General features: G+C 33.3%; 2 protein-coding genes and 2 pseudogenes across 2 annotated transcripts; 2 read left to right on the top strand and 2 right to left on the bottom strand.

Moving 5' to 3' along the window:
• Positions 7220-7783, bottom strand: LOC104789123 (annotated as a pseudogene).
• Positions 9261-9860, bottom strand: LOC104786508 (annotated as a pseudogene).
• On the top strand, positions 10532-12389 carry LOC104786506. Its single transcript, XM_010511931.2, has 5 exons — positions 10532-10803; positions 11261-11433; positions 11652-11835; positions 11924-12030; positions 12113-12389. Exons 1-5 carry the CDS (start codon positions 10732-10734, stop codon positions 12192-12194), a joined length of 618 nt encoding a protein of 205 aa, XP_010510233.1. The 5' UTR covers positions 10532-10731; the 3' UTR covers positions 12195-12389.
• LOC104786505 (protein LIGHT-DEPENDENT SHORT HYPOCOTYLS 3-like) lies at positions 18852-19863 on the top strand. The gene has a single exon (XM_010511930.2). The coding sequence runs from the start codon at positions 18989-18991 to the stop codon at positions 19643-19645; it is 657 nt and encodes a 218-aa protein (XP_010510232.1). The 5' UTR covers positions 18852-18988; the 3' UTR covers positions 19646-19863.

Below are 19992 nucleotides of genomic sequence, written 5' to 3'. Positions count from 1 at the left end.
TTATTGATGGCTCGTTTAATCTCAAAGATCTGGTTGACATTGGTAACATTTCCAAAAACATTTTGGAGAGTGTCCCATAGATCCTTTGCGGTTTCACAATATGAGTATGCTTCAAGGATTGGAGAATCAAGAGAGTTTTGAATGATGGCAAGAACACTTTGGTCTTCTTGAAACATCTTGTCTTCACTGCTAGTGACACCTTCTTTGCCTTCTTGGGTTGGTGTCTCCTTCGGAGCTTCACTCGAAGTAATGTGGGACTAAAGCCCTCGGCACTGTGTGTGCCGTCTTTGTGGTTCTTGCCCACAGCAGATAGTTCTCTCCTTTGAGAGTAACTGGTACAATCAAGGTCTTAGTGCCTTCCATGTCGAAGTGACCTTTGGTTAAAGCTATTGTCCAACGGGTAAAGAGAAGAGACCTTCAAAGTCAAAACAGAAGGAGATTGAAGTGGAGGAGGTTGGTGGGTGTGAGATTCAGACTAAGGAGCGTTCTAGCACTGATACCATGTAAGTTTAAAAAAGATATAAGAATAGCTTAGGGAACAAGTAATAATTAGTGAGTATGAGAGTGAAATCAAGTGTATGGAAGTGTAAGAAGTGTAGAAGAGTAAATCGGAGAGATAAGAGAGTGTAGAAGAAGAATTGTAGCTTCTTACTTGATTTAGTTCCTAGTTACAAACTATTTATAGACATATTACAAACAGAATATTCTCTACAAGATACTATGCACAATTTACATTGTTGAGAGCGGCATCTCCTCCTTAACACAACATGTGACTCTTGTTTGACTTTCTTTGGCTCCCACTTGCTTAACCTCGACAACAGTTCTCTAGAGAAGGATCTAGATATTATGTGATTGTCGGTGATCTTCTTATTTATGAGCTGGGCTGGCTGAGCCTCTTAGTTGTACGGACGGCCCATCTTGATTGTTGTACGGACGTACGGACAGTGTGTGTGGGTTCTCATACTCTCACTAGGCCCATGAGCCCATCTATATCCGATGGCCGGTTTGCTACGTCTGGGAGGTTTTAAAGACTTGTTACCATCCCCACAAATCATCACATAATCTTTTCCTATATTTTGTCCTCACTCGCACAGTTCCGACAGTCACTTCCCAGAAAGTCACCCATCCTGAGACTACTCCAGCTCAACCACGCTTAACTCTGGAGTTCTCTCAGCACCCTTGACCGAAAAGATAAGTGCATTTTAGTGACATAGGTGGCCAAATCAATTCTTTTAAACCTCTCCGCAAGTCCATGAAATCGGGGTGTCACACTGCTCCTCGCGTCTGCGTTGATCGACCCCCACCTGGTATTGATCGATGCAGTTGCCCTAGCGTCGATTCCAGATGCCGTCATCGACCGAGATTCGTCCTCTAAAACTACCATTCGACCATGAACATCAAAATAACCAAAATAAGCCATAGAAACCACACAAAAAAAACACAACAAACGAGGAATCAATCCACCAAATCATAGAGAAAAACAGAAAACTCCGAGATCTCATGCTCAAATAAGTCATAGTCATGCACTCACCTTGAGAATGACGAATCAGATTCTAAAATAAATCACATCACAGCAAGCCTGAACACGTTCTCCAAACTCGAATCTCCACTCCCAAAGAAGAATCTCACTAGAAACGGCACCAAAATCTTATAAAAACTCAATTGAAAATCTTTCTCTCCTTTTCTATCTTAAGAATTAAAAGAACGGCCAAATCCCCCCCCCCCCCAAAAAAAAATGTCGAGTTTCCTCCTTTTATACTTGGCTTTAGGGTTTCCCAACCCAAAACACAACAAAAACGATCGTTTCACTTACTTGTTCCGCAAAACGAACATTGCATCTACCGATGCACAGCTTACATCAATCAACCTAAATCAAAATTCCAACTCACATGCATTACAGTTGCTCGGTTGAAAATGTATAACAGAAGAAAACATTTTTTTTTTTAAATGGGTACGACGAAAAAAACATAGAACAAGCAACCGAGGCTTCCGCTTCATTGCTCTGATTCCACAATCACACTTTGCATTTACCTGCACTACAACACATATGAGATGCGTGAATATTATCATAAAAATTACTTAGTAAACGAATCATGGTACAGCTATCAAGTGTCCTATTTAGAAAGTGTTTGTCTGTGCTTCTGCCTACCGATTTATGGATCTTAATTTCTTCATCGAGGGTTTTCATAGTACTGTTAATAAAAGTTTGACTTTAGATGAAATATTCTACGAAACCTAGCTAATATAATTCTCGATCTTATAGTTTTGTATCACAAAAAGTTTGATAAATTGTCGGAAACAATATATATAGATGAAGAATAATTTGTGAATTAGCTAGTCAAATCTGTAAATTTAATGCTTGTTTTAACTTATTTATTTGTATAGTTAACATTATAAATAAAGATTAAAAAATATTTTGGTGTGTAGGAATATATGAGTTAATATGATTTGTTTTTTTGTGTGGTAATAAGTTAATATGATTCATTTATGGAATATATGTTTTTATCTTTTTAATGCTTATGTGGTATCTATTTGATTTCCCTAAAAAAAAATTAGTAATTATTGCAAAAATAAAGAATTCTTTTGTTTTTGTGTGATATTGATGAAGATTGTCGTTTAATTAAATTTCCAATTCAACAGGCTAATTTTTCGTCTGCTAAAATATAAGAAACTAGATAAGGACCCGCCCAATGTACGGCTTTAAAATTTGTTGTACGTTATTTATAAATTTTATTTTTGTTATAATACACTGATTTATATCTATTTACAAATCTTTTATGTATGTTACTATTAAAAGTGTATTTTTTACACCTAATATACTCTATGTTACAAATCTATTATTTATCACCACCTACAAATGTCTATATGATCACATTAAGCCAACTATTTTACTTTCACTTTTGCTTAGTTTTTTAATTACTAAAATTGTTGGCTCAAACCACATTTTGAATAAAAAATTTATTACATAATATACTAATCAATGATGTATCATCACAATAATGTATGACCACCATGGAGAAAACATTTGATCCGCCTTCATCCTTTATGGAAAGAACATTGCGTAAAACCTCCTCCATTATGGAGAGAACTTTGGCTCCACTTTCCTCCCTTAGGGAGATAACCTTGCATGCGTCCAAGCTCCTCCACCTTCCTCGCTTGAGGAGCTAACCTTGTATCCAACCTTCTCCACCATATAAAGAACCTCGGCTTTGTCCTCCTCCTGTTTGGAAAGACCATGTTCACGTCTTTTTGCTATTTCAAATTGGCTTGCTCCGAGCCTCTGACAACCAATGAAAGTAAAAACCTTTTTCTAACTTCACAAAATCTTTTGATAGTAACTAATGCTAAATTTTGCAATGTATTCGTAGAAGGGTCTTTGACACACCATGATATAGACTATGTCTCTGTAACGCCTCAACCGCCATCTTGCTTAGTGGCTCCATATCCACTCTCAGTCCATGGACCCACCTTTATAAGTGGGCCCTACATCTATTCCCGGTCCATTGACCCATCCATATTTGATTGCCAGTTTGTTATGTCTGGGAGGCTTTAAAAACTTGTTTACTGACCCTACAAATCAACAAATGACCTTTTCTGTGTTTTGTCCTCACTCGCACAGTTCTGACAATCACTTCCAGGAAGGTCACCCATCATGAAGTTCTCTCAGAACCCTTGACCAAAAAAATAAGTGCATTTTGGTGACATATGTGGTCAAATCAATTTTTTAAACCTTTCTGCAAACCAGAGTGTCACAGTCTTTCAGCTCCGATGGATCTATTAACAAAGATTTCTGTTTTTCCAATCTATCTATCTATGTTTGTTTTAGGCTTGTGTTTGATTAGTCTATCTTAATCATTCATTAGGTTGATGAGCTTATACTCGTTATCTTTCTTTATAATTGAATGAATAATGGTAACAATTATGTTTGCAAAAAAAAAAAGGTTTCTGACCAACCAATCAAGGTTGAAAAATTAGAAGAAAATTAATTTGACATAGTTAAAGAAACAATAGAAAATTATAAACACAGTAATATATGAATCTCAAATAATTCAAAGATGAAAATATAAATTAAATAAAACAATACTACAACAAGTTTTAAAATACAGTATTAGGAAAATATTAAAATTATAAGCACGGTAATATATGAATCATACGCACTCTGTTTTTTTAACTTATTTATTTGTATAGCTAACATTATAAAATATATATATATATATTTTTTTCGGTGTGTAGGAATATATGAGTTAATATGATGCGTTTTTTGTGTGGTAATAAGTTAATATGATTCGTTTATGGAATATATGTTTTTATCTTTTTAATGCTTATGTGGTATCTATTTGATTTCCCTTAAAAAAATTAGTAATTATTGCGAAAATACAGAACTATTTTGTTTTTGTATGATATTGATGAAGATTGTTGTTTAATTAAATTTCCAATTCAACAGGCTAATTTTTTGGCTGCTAAAATATAAGAAACTAGATATTCACCCGCGGTACACCGCGGGACTATATTTATTAATAAAAATATAGTTCATGTAATTTGTTTTATAGATTAACTATGTACATAACTAAAAGTTTTTACTTTTTAAATGTACAACCTTACAAATATATATCTATTGGGTAGTGTAAAAATTCTTTTGTTTGAAGTTTATTGTTTTTACTATAGGAACTATATCATATAATTGTTTTTTTACTTTTTAAATGTACAACCTTACAAATATATATCTATTACGTAGTGTAAAAAAACTTTTGTTTGAAGTTTATTTTTTTTACTATAGGAACTATATCATATAATTCATTACGTAGTGATTTATTAAAGGAAAAGACTGTTTGTTTCTTTTTATTTTTCAATTTAAAGATAGTAGTATTGTTATTATATTGTAAGATTCTAATATATAGGTATAGTATAATTTTTGTATTGTAGTTTTGTATGATTTTTTTTTCAACATTTGATTCAATTAAACATAGGAAGTTTTGTATGTTTATTAATAAATATAGTTCTGATGGAAAGCTGGGGGGGGGNGGGGGGGGGGGGAATAATTTGAAACCTTATCTAATAAATTGTAAATTTAAAAAATTAAAAATATTTAATGTCAATGGCATGATTGTAAATAGGTTCCAACTCTAGGATTTATTTACTAAATGTCTTCAAAAATGTATATATAGACTAGATGAGAACCCGTGCGATGTGCAGGTTTAAAATTTGTTGTACGTTATTTATAAATTTTATTTTTGTTATAATACACTGATTTATATCGATTTACAAATCTTTTATGTATATTACTATTAAAAATGTATTTTTTACACGTAATATACTCTATGTTACAAATATGTTATCTACCACCACCTACAAATGTCTATATGATCACATTGAGCCAACTATTTTACTTTCACTTTTGCATAGTTTTTTAATTACTTAAAATGTTGTCTCAAAAAATATTTTGAATAAAAAATATATTACAATAATGATAATGATGATGATGAATACTAATCATCACAATATATTTTCAATGATGTATCATCACAATATTGTATGACCACCATGGAGAAAACATTTGCTCCGTCTTCATCTCTTATGGAGAGAACCTTGCGTCCAACCTCCTCCACTATGGAGTGAACTTTAGCTCCACCTTCCTCCCTTAGGGAGATAACCTTGCATGCGTCCAACCTCCTCCACCTTCGTCCCTTGGGGAGATAACCTTGTGTCCAACCTTCTCAACCATAGAAAGAACCTCAACTTTCTCCTCCTCCTGTTTGGAGAGAACATGTTCACGTCTTTTTGCTAACTCAAAATGGCTTGCTCCAAGCCTCTGACAACCAATGAAAGTAAAAATCTTTTTCTAACTTCACAAAATCTTTTGATAGTAACTAATGCTAAATTTTGCAATGTATTCATAGAAAGGTCTTTGACACACCATGATGTCGCCTCTATCTCTGTAACGCCTCAACCGCCACCTTGCTTAGTGAGCCCATATCCACTCTCAGTCCATGGACCCACCTTTCTAAGTGGGCCCTACATCTATTCCCGGTCCATTGACCCATCCATATTCGTTGGCCGGTTTGTTATGTCTGGGAGGCTTTAAAAACTTGTTTACCGACCCTACAAACCAACAAAAGATCTTTTTATGTGTTTTGTCCTCACTCGCACAGTTAAGACAATCACTTCCAGGAAGGTCACCCATCATGAAGTTCTCGCAGGACCCTTGACCGAAAAATAAGTGCATTTTGGTGACATATGTGGTCAAATCAATTCTTTTAAACATTTTCGCAAACCAGAGTGTCACAGTCTTTGAGCTCCGATGGATCTATCAACAACGATTTCTTTTTCCAATCTATCTATTTATGTTTGTTTTAGGTTTGTGTTTGATTAGCCTATTTTATACATCTATTAGGTTGATGAGCTTCTACTCGTTATCTTTCTTTAGGATTGAATGAATAATAGTAAAAGTTATATTTGCAAAAAAAAAAGTTTTTGACCAACCAATCAAGGTTGAGAAATTAGAAGAAAATTATTTTGACATAATTAGAGAAACAGTAGAAAATTATAAGCATGGTAATATATGAATCTCAAATAATTCAAAGATGAAAATATAAATTAAATAAAACAATACTACAACAAATTTTAAAATACAGTATTAAAAAAAAGATTAAAATTATAAGCACGGTAATATATGAATCATATGCACTCTGTTTTTAACTTATTTATTTGTATAGCTAACATTATAAAAAAAGATTAAAAAATATTTTGGTGTGTAGGAATATATGAGTTAATATGATTCGTTTTTTTGTGTGGTAATAAGTTAATATGATTCGTCTATGGAGTATATGTTTTTATCTTTTTAATGCTTATGTGGTATCTATTTGATTTACCTAAAAAAAATTTTAGTAATTATTGCAAAAATGGAGAATTATTTTGTTTTTGTGTGATATTGATGAAGATTGTCGTTTAATTAAATTTCCAATTCAACAGGCTAATTTTTCGGCTGCTAAAATATAAGAAATTAAGAAGAAAAAGAAAGATATTCCATTAGTTGTGTTGGAGTAAACAAAAACACTAGAGAAGAACAAAAACCTACAACTCAATCAAAACGTAAGAAGTACAACCAAAAGAATAAACAAATCCACTAGAGAAGGAAAATAACTACAACTCAATCAAAACGTGTATGAATCTATCAAACAATAAAGAATAAAGAAAAGAATAGGAAGCAAGTTGGATCCGATCCAAACAATATTAGAGGCTGAAGCTGCGTTATGTGGAGCTAGCTGGTGATGGTCCCATCTGATACTGTGGAGCATTATATATTGACCGGTGAATCAGCTAACGGAGATGGTGAAAGAGACGAGGAAGAGCTTGGTGATCGGACTGGTCCAGTAACTGGAGCAGCCACGGGACCCAAGGAGGCCGGCAAGACATGGATTTGAAGCTTCTGTCCCAACATGCAGTGACTAGGAACCCCGCATATGAATTGTTGGAGTCCCGGTTTGGTTAGAATGATGGTATCAGCTCCGGTATGGTAATTTGTCAGCGGGTTAGACGAGTCACACTGCTGAAAATCATTGTAAGTGACTTCAGTGACGTCGTGGAAATTGTTGTTGTATGAGAAAACCAAAGAGTCTCCGACTTGAAAAGTTTTTGATGAAGCCCAAGCCTCGTAATCAACATCTATCATCGTCCATCCCTTCGAGTCTCCGACCTTGTGAACGGTTCCTCCAATGACAACTCCAAAAAGAGTTGCAAGAATCAACAAAGAAGTAAATATCATGTTCTTCTTAGTCAAAGCCATGATCATGTTTTTGGTTTCTTAACTTGGGAATGAGAGAAACAAGTGTGAGGGAGATGATTAATGAAAGTAATGAATTTGTTTGGTGACAAGTTGACAAGGGGTCTACATGTATTTTATATAGAGCCCAGGGGTCGGTTAAGATAATCCTATCCCTTTTGGGATTTGAAGATTAATTTGATAATTCCTAGTGATTATTTGATTATGTTTTGTTTAGGTAATATCTTTCTTTCTTTCCATATTCGAGATGGATACCAGTATACCACGACCGTTTGTAATATGAATTTCCTATTTTTCCAACAGTTTTGTTTTTAACAAGAAATGTGTTCAAAATTAAAGATAAAAGGATTGATATTATTAACAAAAGTATTATAAATAAAATAAAGAAATGAATGACCAAAAACATAACAAAAAGAACTACGATATACAAAATCTATATAACTAATTTTCTTATATAAAGACTATCATTATTATTTTGAAGAACAATTCTTTGTTTCATCTCTAGCAATGAACCTCTCTTATTCACCCTTTCTTAGTTAAGAAATAAATTTTTAGTTAAGAAAATAAATTCTCTAGATAAATCAATTTTAAATTTTAACATTATATCAGAGTTTTTAATTATAACATCTAAGCACTAACCATTTTTTATAAACCTAAACTGACGTATAATTTTGTTTAATCGTGTAATTTAAATCCTAACCACTCTTTTATAAACCTAAATTGAAAGACAATTTTATTTCATTGTAAAATGTAAACCTTAAACTCTAACCACTCTTTTATAAACCCAAACGGACATATAATTTTATTTAATTGTAAAATTTAAAACCTAAACCCTAACCCCTCTTTTATAACCCAAACCAATATATAATTTTGTTTAATTGTAAAATCTAAACTCTAAATCCTAACCACTATTTTGTAAACCCAAACCGACATATAATTTTGTTTAATTGTAAAATCTAAACCTTAATCATTGTTTAATCCAAACTGATATATAATTTCGTTTGAATATAAAATCTAAACTTTCACTACTCTTTTGTAAATCCACACCGATATATAATTTCATTTAATTTCAATTTTTAGATTAGTTTAATAATCTACTTTTCTATGCAATTTTTAGATTAGTTTAATACTTTTCTATGCAATTTTTAGATTAGTTTAATATTTTGTATTATGCAGTTTTGTTTATGATTAGTTGAACTTTTTTAAAGTAGATGTTTCTTAATCTACATGCTTTTGTTTAAAATTCTTATATTTTGAACCGGATGGAGTATTAAAAAAGAGGTCACTTCATTTGATGATTGGTGGTGATATACTAAATTATTTTAGAAAAATAAGATTTGAATTAATGAATAAGTTAAATTCTAATTACAAGATAGCAAAACCTAATTAAATAAAGTAATGCAAAGAAGAAAAAAAAGAAAAAGGAATATGTTGTTTCAGTGTTTAACAACGAACCTTCACTCGCTATTACAAAAAGAAATTAAAAAGTGTAATAATAAAAGACAAGACTAGAATGCTAAGATTAATCCCAACAAGCTGAAGCCGATCCAAGAAGCAGACTTTGAGGCACCGCTTTGAAGAGGTGATGGAGCCATCTGATGCTGATACTGTGGAGCGTTGGCTGGTGAAGGAGACGAGGAAGAGCTTGGTGATCGGACAGGTCCAGGAACCGGAGCAGCGACGTGGCCCAACGAGGCTGGCAAGACATGGATTTGAAGCTTCTGCCCCGACTTGCAGTGACCAGGAACTCCGCATATGAACTGTTGGACTCCCGGTTTGGTTAGAATGATTGAGTCGGACCCAGTATTGTATGTCACAAGTGGTTTAGACGATTCACACAGCTGAAAATCATTGTGAGTGACTTCAGTGACGTCGTGAAAATTGTGTTGTATGAGAAGACCAAAGAGTCTCCGACTTGAAAAGTTCTTGATGAAGCCCAAGCCTCGTAATCAACATCTATCATCGTCCATCCCTTCGAGTCTCCGACCTTGTGAACGGTTGTTCCTCCAATGGCAACTCCAAAAAGAGTTGCAAGAATCAACAAAAAGGTAAAAATCACGTTCTTCTTAGTCAAAGCCATGAACATGTTTTTGGTTCTTAACTTGGGAATGAGAGAAACAAGTCTGAGAGAGATGATTAATGAAAGTAATGAATTTGTTTGGTGACAAGTTGAGAAGGGGTCTACATGTTTCTTATATAGAGCCCAGGGGTCGGTTAAGATAATCCTATCCCTTTTGGGATTTGAAGATTAATTTGATAATTCCTAGTGATTATTTGATTATGTTTTGTTTAGGTAATATCTTTCCTTTTTCCATATTCGAGATGGATACCATGACCCTCTCTAATATGAATGACTAAAAACATAACAAAAAGTATTACGATGTACACAATTACATCTATATAACTAGTTTACAGACTATCATTATGATTTTGAGGATCATCACCATAATTCATGAACGTTGCACCGACAATAGTATCCTACTTAATTTATGAAGGGTTGGACTATATTTTGCCTTGTTATCCAAAAAAAGGAAAACCAATTTTGGTTAAGGTTTGTCCTGTTTATTGTAGCAGAGCACTATGGGGTCCTGTTTATTAACGGACCGTCTCAATAGGTATGGGCTAATCACTAAAATACCACAGTACAAGGTGCATATCGTGAATAGATCATAAAAGTAAGGTTCACTTTGTAAATAATTATTTCTTCTGAAATTAATGTTCTGCTTCTGATTTCGTTTCAACGCATCCCACCATAAAGATTTATCAAAACCAAACCAAACCAAACCCATAGGGTTGTTGTTGTTGTTGTTGTTGCTGCTGTTCTGTTTTTCTATCGACCACGGCGGTAACGAGGCGGAGAAGACCGACGCGGCGGCGGAGAAGCCATCGTCAAATCCGTTAGCATTTCTATTGGAAACGAAAACTCTCTCTCAGTCCGTTCCGTTGCAGTCATGGCCTCAATCTCGACTTGGTTTCGATACATGGCTCACAAGCTTGAGTACTCCCTCACGCTCAGTCTCAAGGTTTGAGTTATCTCTTAATTAGATTCAGTCTCTGATTCTTTGTAACCTGGGAATTGGTTTATGGGAAACGATTAAAATGCTCTTAAGACTTAGGGGAATTTTGTCTTTCTTTGAACTCTGCATTCGAATCAATTGAAAAGCTTTCTGATTTTATGATGAATAAAGTTTAAAACTTTGATGTTGAGAAGGAGCTTACTTTATTATGTTGGTAGCTGTTTAATTCTTGAAATGCTTTCTATAGAACTAAATTCATATGGATCGAACTCACAGTTAGTTACCAAATGCTCACAATCTTTACTCTGATCTCATGATCAGAAACAAACATTAGTCCTTGACTCCAATGTCTCAAAGTATCACTCTTATCTCATGATCATTCTTATGTTGTTGATAGCTGTTTTGTAAGAGCTTTGTTTGTGGGAACTTGTGGTTTGTGATGTGAAAACTCAATTTTTGACAGAGTCATAGGAGACAAAAGCTGAGTGACCGGGAACTCATTCAAATAGTCTGCAAGAACCTATTCTATGGAAAGATAACATACTTACACTCGGATAAAGTACCAGAAATGTCACCAACCATGACCGCAAAGGAAAACACACTTCTTATCCGTAAGATACCTATTGCTAATACCAGGTATGCTGTTTCATTTCTCTTTTAAGCGTTTCACCTTTCTTCTTTTGTTCAATATCTGATCTTTAGTGTTTCAATGGACGTTTCTGTTACACCAGAATCTTAGTGTGGTTTATCTCATATCCTTTAGTATAGACACACTTAATTTGACATAGACTTGCTTTGCAATTTGTGTGCTCTTCATATGATTTGTGAAACCCATTTGAATTCAATGATTAAAGGTTTGTATTCATTGGAGATGCTGTCGTCTTAAAGGACCCAAACGATTCAGATAAGTACCTTGTAAGAAGATTAGCAGCTGTAGAAGGATTTGAAATGGTATCAGGTGCTGAAAAAGAGGAGCCTTTCGTTCTCGGAAAGGATCAGTGTTGGGTAACAGCTGAAAACCAGGACCTCAAAGCTAAGGTATATACATACATCACTGAATGATCTTAAGCATAACTCAACAATAGTCTCTCTCTGATGACTATGTACTTGTCTATCTTTTTAACAGGAAGCATATGATAGTCGAACATTTGGTCCTGTTTCAACAGCAGACATTGTTGGAAGAGCTATATATTGTTTGAGAACAGCCGTTGATCACGGTCCCGTTAGAAACAGGTTAGGAAAAAAGTCATCCTTGTCTCTTAATTAGCATTTTAATGAGCTTACTTTTTGCTTATTCTAAAACTCTTTTGATCAGTCACACTGCAATGGGACACGATTCTCCAATCCTGGCCGTAGAATTGGACGTGGAGGAGATGGCTAAAAACCACAAGGCATAAAAAGAGAGACACTTTCTTGTATCTGTTCTTTTTGTTTTGTGTCAAAGCTAAATTGCGTTCTTTGATTGAGATTTGAGATAACAATAAAATCACTACAACAATGATGATAAATCCGAATTTTACTTTGAGAAAACAATCTTTAAACCAGTGTTTGTTTGTAGCCTGAAATATATATTTGCAGCAATATCTCGATGACTGTAACTTATGTTCAAAACGAGCCGATGTGTTTTTTTTAGCTGGTCTCTCTTTCTTGCGCTACTTCACACCAAAACCACCGAGACGAACAAGTTGGTTTATTCTGTAAAAGAAGAGGAAAAAAGAATGGTGGTTCAGCCGTGATCGAACCCGCGGGCCATAGTGGATCTAGGCGACGCCGAGCTGTGATCCGTCCACTGCTGTAAGCGGGAAGTAGTCGCTGCTCTGTGAAACCAGCCTCACGCATTGCCCTCCGACTTTAGAACCCGCCTGAGCCAAGCCTTCGCTCGACCCACACGGATTACTCACAGCTTGGACTGGGCAGCTCAGAAACTTGCCAACACCAGACCCGACGCGATGACTCGAACCAGTGTTCCACCATATTATTGTCCCCACTCGGGCCACAAGCTCTCGTTACTTAGCTCGACGGTACATTATTCGTTTCTTCTGATAAATAAAGAAACACAAAATAAGTTGAATATCCGATGTGGGACAAAATCTCTTCTTGAACTAGATTATATTTATCTGTTTACGTGTGCTTATTTCAGGCCCATTATACTATAGAAAAGCCCGATAGTGTTTTTGTGTCTTTTTCTTTTCATCATCCCCATTTTCCATATTGGAGTAATCAGAAAGGAATGGATTATGTTCTTGGTCTCTAATCTTTGGAATAATTTGCTGTGTTTGGCTGGTTGGTTAGTTGTGTGACTTTTTGCTCAATATCTAAGCAAAAGTTGCAATTTTAGTTGAATACATTTGTGCCCAAAGTTTTTTTCTTTTGCTCCTAAAAGCAAAGTTGAAATGGTATTGAATTTACTGTCATCATCGAGTATGAAGATTTTTCTTCTCCACTTTTGTAATAAGCAAATAATCAACTTGATTAGCGGCAGTAATTTAAAATCATAATTGAACTAATCATTTTAAGATAATAAAATCAAAAGAAATTTTTAAAAAAGGGCATAGCTTTATAAGAAAGAGACAGGACTAAGAAAAAAGAAAGGGAAAGCAATCTGGTGTAGGGTTTTGTTCCATTTTAAAGATTTTGTTCTAGTTAATCAACTTCTAGATTTTACCAAATCTTTGATGTATGTTTTTACTCAAATGAAATTTCGCCGCGTCGTAATCAAGCAGAATGATTAACAAATGGAATGGTACTTATCTATTATTTGATGAGCGTGATACTTTTGTATTTTGTCAAACCAATCACGTGAGATGAATTATGAACCAAAAGAACTACAAATGTAAATAGGTTCGGTTGGCCAAACCACAGGAACAAATATTACAAACGTAACTTCAATTTAACAAATTCTAGCTTTACAAATTAAACAGTGAGTTTTATAGTTTGAGATAGATAGAAAAAAGGGTAAACATTTTTGTAAGCGTTAACAACTTTAAAAACAATGGAGAACGCACTATATATTTATTGAGATTTATCATCATATTCACTCGATCTAAACAGTACAATATGTAAGTTCTATATATTTTTCTTTCTTTATCTAACATACAATTCATGGATGCATGGCCTATTATTATACTAATGTTACAACTCTAAATAAAGACGAAAATAATTCGTTGCTGATTTTTGGTTCCATGAGATATATTGCCTCATTGTTTGCATATCTTTCTATGAACCATTTACTTTGGCATTTGGTCCCTTAATTGTCAGTTAACTAAAAACTCAGAGAGGATGGATACTCCTGATCCAGTGTTGTGGCATGTTGAGCTTATTTCCATGTCCTAATTAACCACACTTTTGTCATGACTTATACTGTAGGGTGGACCCGAAAATACTTTGCTATTCACCACGTTTGGAATGTAATTAGTAAGTAGTGTCCATAAACAAGTTTGAAAATGCTAATGCAATAAAACCCAACTTTAGTGCAATATGCAAGATGAATGTGTTGCATAAGAAAAAGTTTGTATCGCTAATACGAGTAACAATAATATGCTGGCTCTGATTGGTTACACCAGTTAAGGTCGTTTGCAAACGAACCACTCCTATGTTTTCCAATCAAGATATTGTTTGGAGAAAACGGTTGGAGATCTTGTTTAGAAAAAGAGTTTGAAGAAGGTGGTTAAAACTTAATTTTGATAGTTACAAACGCCAACTCCACTCACTTGGAGAAACCAACGTTTGGTTTTGTATAAAAGTTTAAACAGTTTTTATTATATTATGTTACTCATTGTTTTTTTAACATTATTTTTTTTTATCTACATGAAATACTTATACATATATATATATATATATATATATGAAAATTTAAAGTTTTTGTTTGTAATTAAGTCAAGATTGTGATTTCAATAATAACATGATCATGCATGTGATATTTGTATACTTTGTTATGAAATAAACATTTAGAATTTTGTTAATCTCATATAATGAAGATTTAAAATCATTTAGCATGCTAAGTAGTTTGTAATATGATGCTTCATTTAACTATATTCATATTAGATAAAAAAATTCATTACTCTATATTTTTCATTTTCTAACTAAATTATTTTTTAATATTATTTATTATAACTTATACTATTCAACTGCTATAATATTACCAATCAAACTAAATACTCAACCGCTCTCTTTAAACGTACCATTTTTTTATCAGTCGCTTATTTTTTAATCGTCTTTTCTACAACCGCTATAAATTTCTTAACCGCTTTGTTTAAACTTGGTCACCAATTAGACCCGTTATATGTTATCTACTACTACAAGCAAGTAACTATTAACAAATATAATATAATGTTATTCTTTCACTATTTTTTTTCTAGTTCATGTGGAGTAAAATGTTATGAATTGGTATATAAATGTTTTCATGTATCCAAGGAGGTTGAAAACGAAGGTGGCATTAAATTGGGTGCATGTTGTCTTTAGAAACAAAAGAAAAAAAAGGACACAAAGAGGTCGGTGTAAATTTGTTTGTGTGTTCTGAAATTAAAGTTACTGTCCTCATTTAGTATGTGACATTGACTGATGTCAGGTCCCATCTACAATTTTATCTTTTTATTTATTATGAACCTCTTGCCACTTTCAGTACATTTAAAAGTTTTTCTAAATTATTCTCTTTTCTTTTCTTCGATTTATGTTTTCTACGTTTATATACCTCGAGGTGCGTCCGATAACCTAAAATATAAAATAAGTGTAACTTATTCGACTACTGATTGTAATTATAGGTTTTAATAGAAAAACGTAAATTAAATGATTTATTTAAATCAAATCGTTAAATTTGAACACCATAATAGTTATTAGTACAATTTACCCCGGATCAAGTTTTGAAAAGAACAACGAACAGAACGACATAATTGTCGTTGATGGCTGGATTTTCCTGTTGATAGAGAGATGGCTATTACTAAACATTACATGTATAGAAACAAATTTTTAATCTCTCAACACATGAAAATTGTGCATGTGCACGCAAAACATTGACGCCCTCAACGTATTGATAACTCGTAAGGCAAATGTTGATAGTACGCTGGTTACTTAAATATTCGTTGATAGTTACAAAAGCAGTGTTACGAAGTTCGAGCCACTGCTAGTACCTAGCTAATTGCAATGTGTGTCGTGTTTAAGACTTTTTAATCAAACTTACAATATATAATGTTCTTTGCGGATGATGTAGTTTATACATATTTAGGGATTTATTTAAACGAGGATTGATTTTGTAGTTTAGTATGATCTAGCCAGAATATTTTGTCGTTTTGTGAATGCATTTGATGGAGCAACTCGACAATGTTAACCTAATGCTAATGGTAGAGAGTTCAGTTGGTAGAGCATATGTTTTTATACGAGATTGAATTTAGTTTACATTTGTACTTTGTTACCAAAAACTAGTTTTGGATCTAGAAAGATTGTAGAGTAAAGCCAATGTCTATATATTTTCTCATTTGATAAGTGATATTAATGTGAAATGTCACTATAACTTTAACTTATATTATTAATCGAACATTGGTGACAGAAAAAGATTAAAATATCCATTTTGATCTCTCGTTTAGAAAAACAACGAATTTAGATCCATATATTATCGTCTAAAATAGTCTGTAGTCTGTACACTTTCGTTTAATAAAAGTAAAAAATGTAGTCGATAAGCATAGTTCCTTAACTGTATTTAGCATTTTGGGTCGATATAGGTTTTTTCTTTATGTGGTCATAACTCATAACAGTACAAATTATTTATTAGTCTAGAATTAGTACATTTTTCACGTTGTTAAAGAATTTACTGAAAGGGGAGACGAGCCTATGGTCTAACTTTCTTCTTGGCTCTATATTTTTTTAACCATTTTCAGGCAACATGCTCTAAATAATTTGTTTTAATGTCGGGACAAAATAAATATTATAGATAACAGAGATCTTTTGCACAATGGTCCGAAGAAAAGCCCTTTTCATATGTGTCCAAGGGAGAAGAATTGAGGGCTATTTATGTAAAATAACAAGGAACTGTCAATCAGTTCTACAGTATTGATGGAAATATATAATTAAAATATTCAATTTTGTTATATTTGAAGAAAAATATAATTTCCATCGTTTTCAAACTTTTTTTTTGGCCGCCTTTGTCCACACCTAAATGCCCAACTCCTTTTCTGCTTTTTTATAGCGACAGAAAATTATTTTTCATTGAAAAAAATAGCGAGAGAAGAAGAAGAGTAAGGAGACATCCAAGCTTACAAGTCTTTATCAAATAATGAAGCCAAATATAAACACTATACGTTCGCTTATTTTTCCTAAAAGCTATAACAATTTTCTCTTTTATTTACCAAGTGATAAGAGTATTTAAGATATATATACCCACTAAAACGAACATAATGTGCCTGTTCGTTTCGTCGCCGCAAGTACCTGCGGCTGCATTAGCCGCAGCTATCGTTGTTCGTTTGGTTGCTGCAGGTATTTGCGGTATGACGCTGCAGCAAACGCAGCTTCTGATTTTAAACGTCGATTAGATGCGGTGATTAAAAAAATTGCGTCTGCCACTACCGCTGTCGCAACCACAGCCGCCAGCGTCAACGAAACGAACATGCCCAATATCTCGATACTCCAAGAGTTCAAGGATCCTTCTTCAGTTATAGTTGTTCTATTTATAGTCCAGTATTATATATGAGTCAAGTTATTAAGTTGTTAGACCATCTTTATCGGAGAACGATGAATTGTTTCTCACAACAACTAAAACAAATAATTTTATTACACACTTTTTCTTTTTGATTTATTTTTTAATATTAATACCAATAAGAAAATGACACGTGTCTAATTTCACATAAGTACCGATGCTTGCATTGCTCCACCAAGTAACGCTTCTTACTCTTTTTTCTTCTCTCTTCTTTTAATTATTTATACTAGTATTTTTGCAGCAGTTTTTGCTCAAAAATACTTTTTGGAAAGTTTTTACATTTAATGCATTGACTTTAATATTAGTTACCAAAACTTCAAAATTAATTATAGGTAAGATTAAAAAAATAAAGAAATCTTTCTACCTCATTCAAACATAAATATTTGATTCCCTTTTATTTTTTATTTGAATTTATATTTAAATTATCTTGAATTATTCTATAATACAATGGTTCAGAGTCATACAATAAAAGAGACCAAAATATTTCCGAATATAAATGAGAGTAAAATGCTTGATTTATCAGGCATTCAAACTTTAAAAACTTTTATTTGGTTTATTTCAGTTCTTTATTTTAAAGATTTTTAAAAGGTTAAATATAAAAAATATTTAAAACTTTTTAAAAGTTTAATATGATAAATATTATACCGTAGATACAAAATAAATATTCAAAATTAAGATGATATAGTGTGAGTTAAAATATCTCGAGACGAAGTTATATAGCGGGACGAGTTTTATTGATATTTATATAAATTAAAAAAATATCATTAATTCGGTGTTACAGGGATAACATATCATTTCATTATTTTGTTAACATTGTCGGTATCAAAGAATAGACATATCTACTTAAATTGATTAAATAAATATTATGTAAAAAATAAATTATATTGGGATATTATATAGTTTATTTAAAATTATTATATAATTATAACATATTTAATCAACAAATACAACTTATAATTTAAATATTTTAGATATAAATAATTTTATCCCGCGGTGTAACGCGGGTCCTAATCTAGTTTGTTTAATAAGAGCATCAACATGAATAACCACCACTAATCATACCCTTAGAAAGGCTTTTCACAGACGTTCGTTTAGTATTGTCCCAAAAAGGCTATATAGTTCATCAACATTAATTTCAAAATATTACGTTAGAAACACCAAACCCGGTATTTATATCAAATGGGGACAAAACTAACAATGGATACAAAAGAGTAAAGATATGAAAACTATAGTCCACTTATCTCGAGTAATAATATAAAAATACAAAACAAGAGAAAGAAGAAAAAAACCCGAAAAAGTTTATTATTTTCTCTAATTATAATAATATATATTCTCAATTTGCCCAAAAATAGAAAATAATATTCTCAATAATACGCAAAATATATATCTGCACAAAGTAACCTTATATCTCCCAACCGCACAAACACAATTTGTGCTGCTCCATATCCACCAAGAAGATCATCAAAGAATCAAGAACTAATCAACATCGATCGATCTGTTAAAAAAATGGATATGATTCCTCAATTGATGGAAGGCTCTTCAGCTTACGGAGGTGTCACAAACCTCAGCATCATCACAAACAACTCCTCCTCCGTCACCGGAGCCGCCGCAGCTGAAGCAACTCAACCACCGTCTTCCTCCTCCTCACCGTCGGCTAACTCAAGCCGTTATGAGAACCAGAAGAGGAGAGACTGGAACACGTTCGGGCAGTACTTAAGGAACCATCGGCCACCGCTTTCGCTTTCCCGATGCAGTGGAGCTCACGTGCTCGAGTTCCTCCGTTACTTGGACCAGTTCGGTAAGACAAAGGTCCACACCAACGTTTGTCACTTCTATGGACATCCTAATCCTCCGGCACCGTGTCCTTGTCCTCTACGACAAGCTTGGGGAAGTCTCGACGCGCTCATCGGTCGTCTTCGAGCTGCCTTTGAAGAGAACGGAGGTAAGCCTGAGACGAATCCTTTTGGAGCTCGTGCCGTTAGGCTTTACTTAAGGGAAGTTAGAGATATGCAGAGCAAAGCTAGAGGTGTTAGCTATGAGAAGAAGAAGCGTAAGCGTCCTCTTCCTCAGTCTTCTGCTTCGTCTTCCTCCGCCGTAGCTAGCCAGCAATTTCAAATGCTATCGGGTACTAGTTCTACTACTCAATTAAAGTTTGAGAAGTAATTAATTATAATAAAAATAAAATAAATGGAGTATTTTATGTAATCTGAAATGTGAATTCGTCTCTTTGTTATATGTTGATTTTAATTTTAGGTTATGTGTTCAGTTTTAGAAGAACTTAAGGGTTCTTTTGTTACTAGTGTATGTTGGGGGAAGGAAGGTAGGGTTTTCAATTTTTATTTATATCTAATAAAAGAGAAATTCACATGTATTTATGTGTATATATATATGAGTATCTATGTATCATAACTATCATCGTTATATTGGTCTTCTACTTTTTCTAAAACAGAGAGGTCTTAGGTTTACTTTAAAATCGTTTTATGGAGTATGATGATACTACAAGTCTAGAA

This window comes from Camelina sativa, chromosome 5, assembly GCF_000633955.1.
Source record: "Camelina sativa cultivar DH55 chromosome 5, Cs, whole genome shotgun sequence".
Lineage (NCBI taxonomy): Eukaryota > Viridiplantae > Streptophyta > Magnoliopsida > Brassicales > Brassicaceae > Camelina > Camelina sativa.
The sequence above is the reverse complement of the archived record's forward strand: the minus strand, read 5'-3'. Positions and strand labels throughout refer to the sequence as shown.